Source organism: Mauremys reevesii, linkage group 3 (assembly GCF_016161935.1).
Source record: "Mauremys reevesii isolate NIE-2019 linkage group 3, ASM1616193v1, whole genome shotgun sequence".
Taxonomy (NCBI): Eukaryota; Metazoa; Chordata; order Testudines; family Geoemydidae; genus Mauremys; species Mauremys reevesii.
The window spans coordinates 86,263,908-86,278,774 of record NC_052625.1 but is presented as its reverse complement, the minus strand read 5'-3'; the positions used below and the strand labels follow the sequence as shown (position 1 = coordinate 86,278,774).

Genomic DNA, 14,867 nt, shown 5'->3' with positions numbered 1-14,867 from the left:
GGGTTGAGGTGGGGGGGGCCTCTGGCCAGGGGTGTGGGCTCTGTGATGGGGCCGGAGATGAGGGGTTTGGGGTGCAGGCTGTCCTGGGGCTGCAGCAGGGAGAGAGGACTCGCCCCAGCAGCCAGGGGACAGGGGAGAGGCACCTCTTGCCAGCCACAGCAGCTCCAGAGCCAGGGCAGAGGCGTCTCTTTCCAGCTGCAGCAGCTCCGGGGCCAGAGGAAAGGTGCCTCTCCCCCGTGTGTGGCCCTTGATAGCCTGCTGTATGGCCAAGCAGATTAGAGGGAACTTAGCTCCTTATTGAATTTTGTGTGCTTTTCTTCACACAAATCCCACAATGATTTGCATATTATTAAATTGTGGCACGAGTGATGATTTCGAAATGATAGAGGACCTCAGGAAGCACTTACAATCTGGCACATTTTGTCCCTGTGACCCATGTGCAGTGGAGACCCTCCACTTTTGGATCTGCTCCAGTCAGTATGGAGGTGAGGTGGGGTGGGAATGAGGGGTGGACAGACTTTGACACTGTCTCCTGACCACAGAGGAATGGACTGGGGATCTGCAAGCAACAAGGCAGTAGGAGTGAAAAGACTGAGTAGACACACATTATCCCTTCCCTAGCCTCTCCCTTCCTTTTAAAATAGTTCTGAGGATAGTTGCTGGCAGGAGAAACTTTGCCACCAATGAGTCTGAGTGAATGGAGGAGGGTCCTGGAGCAAGTGTAGAGACACAGAACCTCCATGAAGATGAAGCTGTGCTCCACAGGATCACCAAAATCTGCACAGATCTCAAGGGATCCTGCAGGGTTTGTGTGCTTATCCTGTGTGAGTGTGTTTAAACTCGACCCCCTCAACAGAAAAAATTGGAAGAAACTTTTTTGGGGTTTCCCGCCAGTGGGAATGATCTGGAGCCTAGTGATTAGCATATTAGAAGCTGAAGGCATCACTAAACAGAGTACACAAAATCTATAGAACTCAATGCTATATTCCTTGTAAGACAGCTAAATAAATGGATCATAGTTTATTTCAGAGATGTCTGTACACAGTGGTAAAGGGGAAATAACAAAAATACATACTTGGGTACTTGATAAGCAGAATACAAAATGCAAACCATCCAGAAGTCACAGTGCCGTTATCATGTATGTATCTTCATTGTTATAAAAATGTAAGAATGCCAATACTGGGTCAGACGAGTGGTCCATCAAGCCCAGTATCCTGTCTTTCAGAGGGAATGAACAGAATAGGGAAATTGTTGAGTGATCCATCATTCCTCCAGACCCTGCTTCTGGCAGTCAGAGGTTTTGGGACACCTGGAGCATGGGGTTGTGTCCCTGACCATCTTGGCTAACGGCCATTGATGGGCCTATCCTCCGTGAACATATCTATTTTTTTTTAATCCAGTTATGCTTTTGGCCTTCACAACATCCTCCGGCAATGAGTTCCAAAGGTAGACTGTGTTGTGTGAAAAAATGTTGCCTTATGTTTATTTTAAACCTCCTGCCTATTAATTTAATGAGTTGACCCCTGATTCTTGTGTTATATAAAGGGGTAAATAACACTTCCCTACTCACTTTTTCCATACCATTCATAATTGTATAGACCTCTATCCTATCCCCCCTCAGTTATCTCTTTTCTAAGATGAACAGCCCCAGTCTTTTTAATCACACCTTGTATGGAACATGAGTCCAACACCCCATATCAGATTTGTTGTCTTTCTCTGTACTTTTTCTAATTCTAACTCATCATTTCTGAGATGGGGAAACCAGAACAGAACTTAGTATTCAAGTTGTGGGCATACCATGGATTTATAGTGTGGCATTATGATATTTTCTGTTTTATTAGCTATCCCTTTCTTAATGGTTCCTAATATTCCATTAGCTTTTTGGACTCTTACTGCACATTGAGCAGATGTTTTCAGAAAATTATCTAAGATGACACCAAGGTCTCTTTCTTGAATGGTAACAGCTAATTTAGAACTCATCATATTGTATGTATTGTTAGGATTATGTTTTCCAATGTGCATTACTTTGCACTTATCAACATTGAATTTCATCTGCCATTTTGTTGCTCAGTCACCCAGTTTTGTGAGATGCCTTTGTATCTCTTCAGTCCGCTTTGGACTTAACTACCTTGAATAATTTAGTATCATCTTCAAACTTCATCACCTTACTGCTTACCCCTTTTCCAGATCATTTATGATTATACTGAATAGCACCTGTCCCAATACATATCCTGGGGGAACTCCACTACTGACCATTTTCCATTCTGAAAACTGACCATTTATTCCTATCTTTTGTTTCTTACCTTTTAACCAGATACTGATGCATGAGAGGTCCTTCCCTCTTAGCTCATGATTAAGGTTATGTTTTAGTCATGGGTATTTTTAGTAAAAGTCATGTTCAGATCACAAATAGTAAACAAAAATTCACAACCCTTGACCACCTCTCCATAACTTGTACTATATATCCCTGACTAAATCTTTGGTAGGGGAGGGCAGCGGCCCAAGGGGCACCATGGGTGCCTCTGGGGGAAAGAGGGGTGGCCTGGGAACCCACTAGTACCGGGGGGGAGCACCGCTGATGCCGGGTGTGGGGGGCGAAGGGGTTGGCAGCGCTGGCAGGTTCCCTACCTGGCTCCTCCTGGCTCCCCGGAAGCGGCAGCATGTCCCTCCCTCAGCTCCGTGCCCTGCTCCCGCCCCAAGTGTCAGCTCCACAGCCCCCATTGGCCGGGAACTGTGGCCAATGGGAGCTACGGGGGTGGTGCCTGCGGGTAGAGGTTGTGCATTAGGCTGTCTGCTAGGAGCTGAGGGAGGGGAATGTCACAGCTTCTGGGGAGCCTTCCAAGATAAGCACAGCCCAGAGCCCACCTCATCCCCACCTGTGCCTCAACCCCTAGTCCCCTTCTACATGTACCGAAAATCCTGCTGCTGGGGCAAGGGGAGGCGAAGGGGCTGGTTGCCCAGGACTGCCTCAGCCAGCAGTAGGTGCAGCTGGCTGAGCAGCTGCCCAAACTCCTCAGGTGGCTCCCTGACTTTGATGACCTCTGTGAGAAACTTGTAGCCTTACTCATGACTGCTTACTCCGCTTAAGAGCCTTTGGCGTGGGACCTTGTCAAAGGCTTCCTGTAGCACAGGGGAGGGCAAACTACGGGCCACGGGCTGGATCCGGCCCATCAGGGCTTTGAATCTAGCCCACGGGACTGCCAGCCCCGTTGCACAGCAGGGCTAAGGCAGGGTCCCTGCCTGCCCTGGCCCCACGCCACTCCCAGAAGCAGTTGGCACCATGTCCCTGCAGCCCCTGGGGGGAGGGGAGGGAGGGCAGAGGGCTCTGTGCATTGCCCTCGCCTGCAGGCACCGCCCCCGGCAGCTCCCATTGGCCCAAAATGGAGAATTGTGGCCAATGGGAGCTTCTGGGGTGGTAGATACAGGTGAGAGCAGCACACAGTGGATCCGCCTGCCCCACCCCAGCCCAGAAGCCACTGCCAGACATGCTGGCCACTTCCAGAAGCGGCGCGGGGCCAGGGCAGGCTGGGAGCCTGCCTTAGCCTCGCTGCCACCTCAGAAACACTCAAAGTAAGTGGTGCCTGGCTGGAGCCTGCCCCCCAAACCCTTCCTGCACCCCAACTCCCTGCACTGAGCCCCCTTCCACACCCACCACTCCTCACTCTGAGCCCATTCCTGCACATCGCACTCCCTCCCACACCCCAACCCCCTGCTCCAGCCCTATATTAATGGGCCTGCATACAATTTCCCCCATCCAGATGTGGCCCTCAGGCCAAAAACTTTGCCCACCCCTGTCCTATAGCTCAGTGGTTAGAGAACTCTCCTGAGATGTGTGGGATCCTTTTTCCCCTTCAGGCAGAGGAGTGAACCGAATCTGGGTCTCCCACATCCCAAGTGAGTGCTCTAAGCACTGTGTTAAGAATTGTAAGGGAAGCACTGCAAACTCCTCCTCTGGCCAGATTCTGAATGTGGCCCAATTTGTTAATGGGCCCCATGGGGAAAATACACATTTGCCCACCTTTCTTTCCCCTGTTTTTGAATTGCACTAGGATTTAGGCAGAAGCCAGGCAAAAGGACAGAAATGTAGATACTTAAATAATTTTTATCCTGGAAATTTAAGTACTGGGTGAGTTTAGACACATAGAGGGTTAGGTGGCAACCAAGCAGGAGTCTTGTGGATCTCAGTGGCTCCTGAGATTGGTACTTAGGGGCCTAAAATCATGCACTGAGGCACATAAGGTCCATTATGGATCTAGGCCTCCCTCATTCCCACACAGGAGCTACTCATATGACTAGTAACAGTAAGGGAGGGAGAGCAGCCTCTGTGGGGCCATTGCACCATCTTCCACAGAAGTATCTATTGGGTAAGTAGCTGAAGAGTAGGGGCCAGCAAGAATCCTATCATGGTCTCTGATCTGCTCCTGCATCAGTGCAACTACATGCTGGCCCTTCGTCAGGGCTTGTGGCAAAGCCACAATTTAACTATATATTGCCACTTAGCCAAGAATAGCTGCTCCAGAAACGGGTATTTTACTTTAACAAAAACTAGCTAGCAGAGTTGTTTTAGCTTTCTCTTCAATTTTTTCACCCAGCACATTGTTTACCAGTTTATATTGTACATTAAACGTAATCATTAGAGGTGTGAGTGCCTCTTATGTAATGCTAAGTGCTTTCAGTTTCCACTTAACCAATGAGAATGAGGGCACTCAATATACCTCTCAGCAGGCACTTGTTACCATGCAGGAAAGAGTTATATTCTGGTTCTTCTATTCATGATAGAAACAAGAGGGATCATATACTTATATGAAATAGAGAAAATAACTATGTCCTATATATACTTATTAAAATTGTATATGACAGCCAAGACTGAAACATGATGATACAGCACCTTGTCTCAAGCCTACCACAATGTTTTTTTGCATTAAAGCTGTAATTGAACATGTTTGTTCTCCATACCTCATTATTTCCAGAGCAGCTCAAAAAGCAACTCCTTTTGAGTTCCCATATTTGTAATCAGGCCTTTCCTGGCTATTGTTTCTAAAACATCTGTGTTACTTTTGTCTTTTCAAGAACTAGAAGAGATTGCAGAATCTTTGCTCCAAGGAGTGTGCCATGTAAACACAGCAACAACTGACTATAAACCAAGAGACAGTGCCAAGTGTATATAGGAGGACAAATTACAACAGTGTAAGATCATCTGATATTCTTAATGTTACTGATAAACCCTTTTGTTTACTCTCTATTGTTAGAAAAAATATTAGGGTTGGTAGATGGTGTCAGGAATGAAGGCTGTCTGGAGTAGTGACAGTGACAGAAGGACTGTGGTGTGGTAGAATTATTTTTATGACAGTGTCATCTATAGTTTTTATGCTAAGATAAGAATGATCAAATCCCATGTTTGCAGTTTTAGGGTGTCTGCTGATCACCACAGCAGTCAGAAAAGGGAAATTATTTTTAAAACATCCAAACTTTTGAGGTAGTCTTTACACCTCATGAAGAATCAGTAAGAGACAATCTTTTGCTTTGAAGTTCACTGCACTCTGTGGTGATAAGAGTGAAGTCAAATTATTTGTTCAACTTCAGCTCCTTTGTTGTGATAATTCACGAAGAGCCAAACCCTGCTTGCCTTTTTAACATAAATGGAAGTACTGACTTCAGCAGGGTGCGTACGGAGAGCAAATATAGCAGCAAGAGTTAATATACTGATGCTAATATATCAAATGTTTTCTGCTAATGAGAACAACGTGGCCTTGTCTATCTTCAAATAGGGGAAAGAGGAGAATGTACAAAAATTATAAACCAATCAGCATAATTTTGATCCCCAGAAAGATACTGAAACAAATTATTCAACAATTTGTTGAAATCTAGAGAATAAAGTTGTAATAGCCAAATGCCAAGAACAAATGTTAAACCAATCTAATTTCCTTCTTTGACAGGGTATTGGAATTATTTGAAATTATTCATATTAATAGGGGAAACCATCAAACACTAATTTAACCATAAATTCCTTTATTAAATTTAAAGGCCAATACAATAGCTGTAAACATGCCTAAAAAGCCTAAATAAGCAATTTACTACATCTAAACAGTAACAAAACATTTATAAGCATTTGATTAAGAAACTTACAAACAGGCTAAACCTAGGGGTGCTTAGACCCTTATTGGTTGGCTCCAGCATGGTCAGGCAGCAGGTATTAACAATGAATCCTTTAAGACAGTGCTTCTTAACGTTTACTGTAGCCTGCACCCCTTTGGTTCTCTGAAATATGTTCTCGCACCCCTTATAAAAAATTGTTGAAGTAGGTCAGTTCTTTAAACCTAGATATATCAGAACTATAGAATGAAAGAGACAGAATTATATATTTATTTTAATTTTGCAGTTAAAATTTAACACCATAATAGTTAAAAAAATGTATAATGTTAATACATACATAGGTTTGATTAAACAAAGTTGTACTTACGTGCCTGTGCTTAATTTGTGTTTTTGATGATTTCCTCTAAAAAAATCTGGCATGTCTCACATCCCCAGAAAGGACATCTCATACCCCCAGGGGGTGCATGCACCCCAGGTTAAGAGCCACTGCTTTAAGAGGTTACTTTTTATACCCTTTAACAAACACATGCTGTCACTTCCCATTACAGACTCCAGCTAAAAACCAATTTGAGACCATTCACCCTTATTTCCAGTCTTAACCCAGAGAAGATTTTTACAATCTCCTTTCTCACCAGGCCTTTCCTCCTCTCCTTCTTGATGACCAACAGTTTTTCTTTTGCACCTGGGTTCACATAGGCCCTAAATTTTGAGATAACACTGGTATGTGTGGTGGGAACGACCATGCTGGTTCATTTAAAGACAGATTTATTTTGTTTTATTTAAAACCATCTGCAGACACCCTTATTGGTCAGAGGCCTTCTTTTTAGAAACTTCCCCTTATTTCATTAGTTATTCTTTGAACCAGACATCCTTCCTACTTCATTCCTTCTGACCTTTTACATTATTATTTTCAAGGCATTCCTTCTACTTGCAAGTCAGATCCTTTCTTTACAACACATATATAGTCCCTTAAGTTAACTGTAATTCTTTAATTTCATATTTATCTTACACAGAGTGACTGGTCTAGTGGATAGGAGGACGCTGTAGATGTGACAACTTGACTTTAGTATGGCTTTTGATGCAGTCGCATACGAGTCTCATCAGCAAACTAGGGAAATATGATCTAAATAAAATTACTAGAAAGTAAATGCTTGTAAACTGGACTTCCAATACAACAGAGGTACAGGCTGCTTAAGAGAGCTGCGACTGTGGTGGTTTTTTAAGTGAAAGCCTGGTCTTCGAAGGAATTTGGAAAGACCATAGAGAACGACTACCGGATGGTCTCAAAGGTGTTCTGGCAACCCATTTGTTACCTTAAGAGAGGTCAGTGGGACATTGCTCAGGCTGTTCCCAGCAATGGTGGTGAAACACTGGCCTCAACTGAGGAGATTGTTGAAAGCACTTTGAGGAACTCCTCAACCCAGTGGACACGCTCTCTTTTCAGGAGGCAGGGCTGGAACTCCCCCGGTAAGATCAGATCTATTTCTATTGTAGAGGTCACTACAGCAGTAAAGTGCCTTCATAGTGGTAAGGCAACAGGGGTGGACAAGATTCGTCCAGAGATGTTGAAATCATTGGACAATGTTGGAGTGTTGGAGTTAATGTGCCTCTTCAATGTTGCACGGAAGGCAGGTTTAGTACCTCTGGACTGTCAAACCAGGATGGTGGTCCTGATTTTTAAGAATGGAGACTAGAGGGTGTATTCCAACTAGAAGGGGAAAATCACACTCCTCAGCCTCCCCAGCAAAGCCCATGCGAGGGTGTTAGAAAGGAGGCTATGCCCATTAGTTGAACCTCAGATTCAGGAGGAAAAATGCAGATTCCATCCCAGCCATGGAACAACGGACCAGCTCTTTGCTCTCTTGCAGATATTTAAGGGGTCATGGGAGTTTGCTAATCTGGTCTATTTTTGTTTTGTAGACCTGGAGGAAGCACATGATTGCGTTCCTCAAGCTATTTTGTGGGAAGTGTTTTTCGAGCGTATAAGATGCCGGTGCCACTTTTGCATGCTATCCTGTCCCTCTATTCTCGGAGTGAGTTGTGTTTGTATTCTTGGCATTAAGTTGAGTTTAAGGTGGGTATTGGACTCCACCAACAGTATATTTTGTCCTCACTCTTGTTCATGATTTTCATGGACAGGACATCAAAGTGCAGCTGAGCTGTGGAGTGCATCCAATACGGGGACTTGGAGGTGGGATCTCTGCTATTTGCAGATTATGTCCTTCTTGCTTCTTCAGACTTATCTCCAACACGCACTTGAATGTTTTGCTGTTGAGTGTGAAGCAGCTGGGATGAGAATCAGCAACTCCAAATCAGAGGTCATGGTCCCTTCTCAGAAGAAAATGGACTGTTCTCTCTAGGTGAATGGGGAGCAGCTGCCCTTAGTGGACAAGTTCAAGTAACTAGGGGTCTTGTTCACAAGTGATGGTAAGTAGGAGCATGAAATTGACCTGCAGATTGGTGCAGCAGTGGCAGTGATGAGGGTGCTGTACCGATCTGTGGTGGTGAAGTGGGAGCTGAGTACTCGGATGAAGCTCTCAGTTTACAGGTCAGTCTAATCTATGTCCCCATCCTCACTTATGGTCATGAAATTTGGATAATGACAGAAAGGACAAGAGAGCAGGTAAAAACAGTGGAAATTAGGTTTCTCCACAGGGTGGCTGGGCTTACTCTCTGAGACAGGATGAGGGGCTCAGCTATGTGGGAGAGCCTCAGACTAGAGTTGCCACACCTCCACATCCAGAGGAGCCAACTGAGGTGGTTCAGGCACCTGATAAGGATGACCCCTGGAAAGCTTCCTTTGGAACTCTACTGGGCACGTCCCACTGGGAGGAGGCCCCAAGGCAGACACAGTATACACTGAAGGGGTTACATCTCCTGGCTGGCCTGGGAATGCTGGGAAATATCCCCCCACCACCCCTTCCAGGAGGCACTGGAACCTGTTGCGGAAAAAAGGGAAGTCTGGTCCTCCCCACTCTCCATGCTGTTGCCGCGACCCTCACCAGGAAAAAGGCATAAAGGAAAAAGAAAAAGCAAAGTAAATGCATAACTGGCAGAAAGACCACTCTCAAAATGTAGTTATTAATGGTTAACTGCCAAACTGGAAGGATGTATTTAGTGGGCTCCCGCAAAGGTCTGTCCCTGGGTTTGGTATTATTGAATATTTTCATTAAGGACTTGGAGGGTGGAGGGGATAGTATGCTTATAAAATTTGCAGATGACATCAATCTGAGAGAGGTTGCAAACACTTTGGAGGACAGAATTAGAATTCAAAATGATCTTGATGAATTGGAGAACTGGTCTGAAATCAATAAGATGAAATTCAATAAAGACGTGGAAAGTACTACACTTAGGAAGGAAAAATCAAATGCACAAATACAAAATAGAGAATAACTGACTAGGCAGTAGAACTGAAAAACAGGATCTGGGGGTAATAGGGGATCACAAATTGAATGTGATGCTGTTGTGAAAAAGACGTCATATGTAGCATCATATGTAAGATATGGGAGACTGGTGAGGCAATCAGGTGAACTGTGTCTACTTTTGGGCACCACACTTCAAGACAGATGTAAACAAATTGGAGAGACTCAAGAGGAGAGCAACAAAAATAAGTTTAGAAAACATGACTTTTCTAACTATAATTATACATGCAACAAGTTACCTAGGAAGGAGGTGGAGTCCCCATCTTTGGAGGTTTTTAAGAACAGGTTAGACAAACATCTGTCAGGGATGATCTAGATCTACTTAATTCTGCCTCAATGTAGGAGGATGGACTAGACCTCAAGGGCCCTTCCAGCTCTACATTTTTGGATTCTGTATTTTGTTTATTGCAATATTTTGCAAAACTAGGTTAAAAACATTTTTAAAAAAAATTGAAAACACAAAAGTTTATGCATTGATTTTAATGGGGTTTCACATTATGGGTTTGCCCATGGAGAGCAGCTTTCAGGATCAGGACTTTAGACTGCAATACTACATTCTTTGCATCACTCTAGGTATGAGCTCAATCATTCAGCAATACATGCAGCAGGAAGGACAGAGAAATATTAACATGGTGAAACAGGCCATGGCATTGCTAAAATCTGACTTCTCAAATTTCTTTTTAAAATAATCTTAACCTTGAATTGTGTCAAGGGAAAATAGTATGTAGCTCATTAGTGCCACCTATTGCACGTTTCTGGAAACAAAATACCAATCAACAATACGTGTATACTAGTGTACAGTATCTGCATCTTATGGTTAACCACTTTAGAAATTTTAAAAGATAAGAAAATTCAATTACATATTTCATTTGGGGTTGCTTCATCTCCTGAACTTCCTACAACTTTCCCCTCATTGCTATAATTTACTACAAATGGATACAAAGGTTTCTTTACAAACATGCTGCAAAGAATAATTACATACTGTAAAGCATTTGCATGTCTTAGTCTATGGCATTAGTAATGCTTTACATGTTCAAGGCACTGCATAACCATTAATTAATTAATCCTCACAAAATCTCTTTGAGGTAAATAAATAGCAATCTATAAAGTACTTATCTGAACCATATACCAGAGGTTCTCAAACTGTGGTCTGTGGACCACCAGTGGTCCACGAGCTCCATTCAGGTGGTCTGTGGATAGTTCTCTCTAAGGTGCACACCCAGGCGGCTGCACACAAGACTAACTAGGTGCCTGGACCCTGGAGATGACACACATGTAAGGTGAGGTAGCAGCCTTAGGGGGAATAGGAGGTAGGAAGGAGGGGGAATTGGGGTAAGGGGAAATTTGGGATATGCAAGGCTGCGACAGCCAGAGAAAAAGGTGACTTTCCCCAGTTCCAGGGCTGTGGCTACCAGGGAGAGATGGCCCTCCTTCCCAACTTCAGCTCTGTGGCAGGATAGAGACCCCCCTCATTCCCAGCCTCAGCTCTGTGCCAGGGGAGAGAACCGGCCCCACCCCTTCCCAGCCCCAGCACGGGAGAGAGGGCACATCCATTGCATTAGAAAGGTAAGACTACTGATATTAAAATACGAGTTGTGTGCTTTTATTTGTTGAACAAAAAAGTTAATTATTAGTAAAGGTTTTTCATATAGCACTTTTATCCAAAGTGCTTTACAATAGTTAGCAAACAGTACAAACAACATTCGGAAAGATCATTAAGTGGTCCACAGAGATCCTCAGCAATTTTCAAGTAGTCCATGACAAAATTTTGAGAACCACTGTTCTACACCATTTTGCTGTTATGAGTCAAACTCAGATGGTGATTTAAACTATGCAGTTGGTGTAAATCGAGGAGCAAAGAAGTGTGACGTGGTCACCAAGAAGCACTCTTTGCATGGATTTAGCATCCAGGCTCCATTTCAGCAAGGTTCTTTAAGCATGTGCCTAACTTTAAGCACAACATTCATCCCTATTCGGCAAAGCCCTTAAACACCTAGTTAATTTCGGGCACGTGCACAATTTCCCTGGATTTCCAGGGATGCTTAAGCCCCACTGATTTCCTTGAGGTCCATGGGGCCTGTGCCTCCTTGGGCGCTGTGATGAAGAGGGAGGGGATCACTCATGTGCACCAGGTGAGGCAGCAGTTTCACTAGGGCCGGGCGGGGCCTTGGATAGGTCCCAGCCAGGGGAAATAATTTGCGGGGGGGAGCGTTAAGCGTGAACAGCCTGGACAGGAACGACGACGGGGTCGTGGCCCTTTGTCTCACCCCTCCCGTTATTAGCCGGTTTCCCAGCTGCACCCCGGCCCCGCGCTCTCCACCCACGGTTACCCCAGGGCAGCCGCCGCCGCCAATCCGGGCCCCTGAGCAGCTCTAGAGACCCCCACGACTCCCCGCTTCCAGGGCCGAGCGCCGCTCCCCAGCCCAGGCCCCTGCCTAGCCCCGCCCCTTCCCTTTAAACTTCCCGCGCCCGCCCGCCCGCCAATCGCGGCGCTGCCTGTTGGCCCCCGCACATTCCACGCGCCGGGCCCGAGACAGGCCCTGAGCAGCGATCCAGTCCCGGCCCGTCGCCTCTCGCGTAGCCAGTAAGTCGGCACGGCCGCTTGTCCACTCCCCTGCCCCCTGTCCCGACGTTAGCGCCTCTTCTCTTCCCCGCGGCGAATCTGCGCGACCCGTCCCGCCGCTAACATAGTTTGGGCGGTTGTCAGGGAGAAACAAGATGGCGGCGGAGGAGGACACGGAGCTGCGGGACCTGCTGGTGCAGACGCTGGAGAGCAGCGGGGTACTCAATAAAATCAAGGTATTGGCGGGGGAGGGGTTTGTCCCCTGGGGCGCGAGACACGTGCGTGTGTTGGGGGGGAGGGGAGCGGGCGGAGCCAACTGCACTAACGGTACTAACGGCCACTCCGCCCGCCCCGCGCCATGAGGGGGAGGCGGGGCCGGGGACTCGGTTCGCTTCCTCCTGCGCCGCCCCTACCCCCGCTGGGAGCTGCTAGGCCCAACGCCGCCCCCGGGAGTCCGGGACGCGATCGCCGCACTTGTCTGGCCTACGGCGCCCTTGGCGAGCAGAGCTCTGCCCTGCGGGACCTTCCGCGCCCGGGGAGCGCCGCAGGCCTGGCCCCGGCCCCTGACCCACCCGCTGGCGCTGCGCTCGCTGCGTTGGGGGGCGAGTTTGCGCCCCACGCTCGCGTGGCAGCTCCGGGCCCAGGGCGCGCCTGGCAGAGCCCAAGCAAAGGAACCCGCTCCAAGCCCTTCCATGCTGCAAGCAGAGGCCGTCTAACGTCCCGGTTCAAATAGGGCCCCTCCTGAATGTCCGTGGGCCTGACCCGTGTAGCCTTATTGATGGATGCGTGTGTTGATTACCGAGTGTTACAAGTGATTGATTACCGGTTACAAGTGATTTTCGCTTGTATTGGTTAAAAAAGAATCGATCTCCGGAGGGTTACAGCTGCTGGAGTAGTGCTGGTATTAGGAGATCTAGGTGCACACAAGAAACACTGAGCAGATAAACAATCCCACAAATACTAAAATACAGTAGCAGATAAAAAGGGTTCAGCTGTGTGACCAGCATCTCTCACATCTCCCAGGGGGAGTCCCTGGAATGTCAGTCATTATTCTCCTCATCCTTATCATCACCCAGGGTTGTCATCCTGGTGTCTCGCTATCCATGTCTTCCTTGTGCACACAGGCTGGCCAACCCCTTTTATTCGCAGTCGTGCTTGCACCCACTAAAGGTCATTCATGTGCATAAGGGTTAGTGACTGCGTATTATAAACTGTAAGCCTTTCTTTGGTTGCTAACCCTTAAATTTCCTTTAAATGAGGTTATGTTGGCTTCTTCTTGGGTCACGTAATTAATTTCTTTTAATTCTTTTGACATTCCCATTCAAAATAGACCTGTGAGGTTTCCCAGAATGCCAAAAGGATGAATTCCTTGTTTGTTTCTGGGTATCTTTTATTCTTGGCTGCACCCGTGTGTCTGAATTGAGCTGGAGCCTTGCAAATCCTGAGGACAGCCGCACTGTTTGGGCCTGACTCAAATATGGTTAAGGCTTGTGCATGCTGACAAGGGAGAGCCATGTGTAACTGGGTTTAGGATTGGCCTCGTTGTAACCAGGGGCGGCTCTACAAAGTAGGCTGCCCCAAGCAGCGCGGAGCGCTGCGCCGCCCTTCCCCAGTCCCGCGGCGGGTCCCCTCTTCCCGCGGCTCCGGCGTCCTGGGAGGGCGGCATTTGCTCGTGGAGCTCCCGCCGCATGCCTGCGGCAGGTCCACCGGAGCCCGGACGAGCGGACCTGCCGCAGTCATGCCTGCGGGAGCTCAACCGGAGCCGCTGGAAGACGGGACCCGCCGCAGGCATGACTGCGGCAGGTCCGCTCGTCCCGGGCTCCGGTGGACCTGCCGCAGGCATGCCGGCGGGAGCTCAACCGGAGCCAAATGACGCCCTCCCCAGGATGCCGCCCCAAGCGGGCGCTTGGCCCGCTGGTGCCTAGAGCCGCCCCTGGTTGTAACGGAGTCCTTTGAATGGCTCATAGACTGGGTCTGTGTTTGCCAGGATACGAAGCTGTGGTTCTAGGGATTCCTGTCCAGACAAGCAGCTTAGACCAATACACCTCAATTGGGACCAGTAAACCTATTGGATTATCAGTAAACCTATTGGATTATCCATCTAGTCACTCTTCCAGTTGGAGTGTAAAATTAGCACCAAGGGATTTATTTGGGCAAATGTAAGGGGATTAGAAAAACCTGAAGTTGAAAAGTATATAATGACAGAGGGAAGTCACTAACTTTAAAGATCAGCTTGGTTTGGTCAGGTATGTGTGCCACACTTTAAGCAAAACTCTGCAATTGAAACATTACTGTCCCCTGTAGTTTGAAATAAGTGTGCTATTTTTTGCTTCCTTTCTTAAATTTCATTCATAGATGAAAAGTGCTCACTATATATAAGACCATATGTAAATACAGTTGATTATAGTATGGTTACTACTAGTAGTTGCTAGTTCAATTTAATTTCTTATGTAAAGTGTGTGTGTGTGTCCCCCCGTGTCTGTCCTTGCTTAAATACTTCCGGTCTAATGTCCTGCAATTTGTAATTAGGCTTGGACAGTTTTGTTTTTTATCAATAAATGTTGGTAAACATTAATTTCACCAACATAAACAAACAACAAAGAAATATTTTATCAATGTTTGAAATTAACAATTAGGTGAAGTAAGAAAAATGCTGCTTGAGAACTTCTTAGAGTTTAATTTTAGGATGTTTACTTTATGTTCGGACACGTGATATTGACAGTTTGTGTTTTAATGGTAATAAAGCTTTGTTTTTATATCTTGATGTTTACTGTCATTCTCTGATCACC

General features: G+C 46.5%; 1 protein-coding gene across 2 annotated transcripts in view; it reads left to right on the top strand.

Moving 5' to 3' along the window:
* The first annotated feature begins 12,001 nt into the window (after nucleotides 1-12,001).
* The window catches only part of CEP43 (centrosomal protein 43), a 52,002-nt gene continuing 49,136 nt past the window's right edge, over nucleotides 12,002-14,867 (top strand). The window contains exon 1 of one of the 2 annotated variants that reach the window (XM_039532529.1): nucleotides 12,002-12,314. In XM_039532529.1, coding sequence (XP_039388463.1) covers nucleotides 12,234-12,314 — 81 coding nt within the window. In that variant the 5' untranslated portion in view covers nucleotides 12,002-12,233. The remainder of the gene's footprint in view (nucleotides 12,315-14,867) is intronic. The other variant, XM_039532530.1, reaches the window with a different exon arrangement.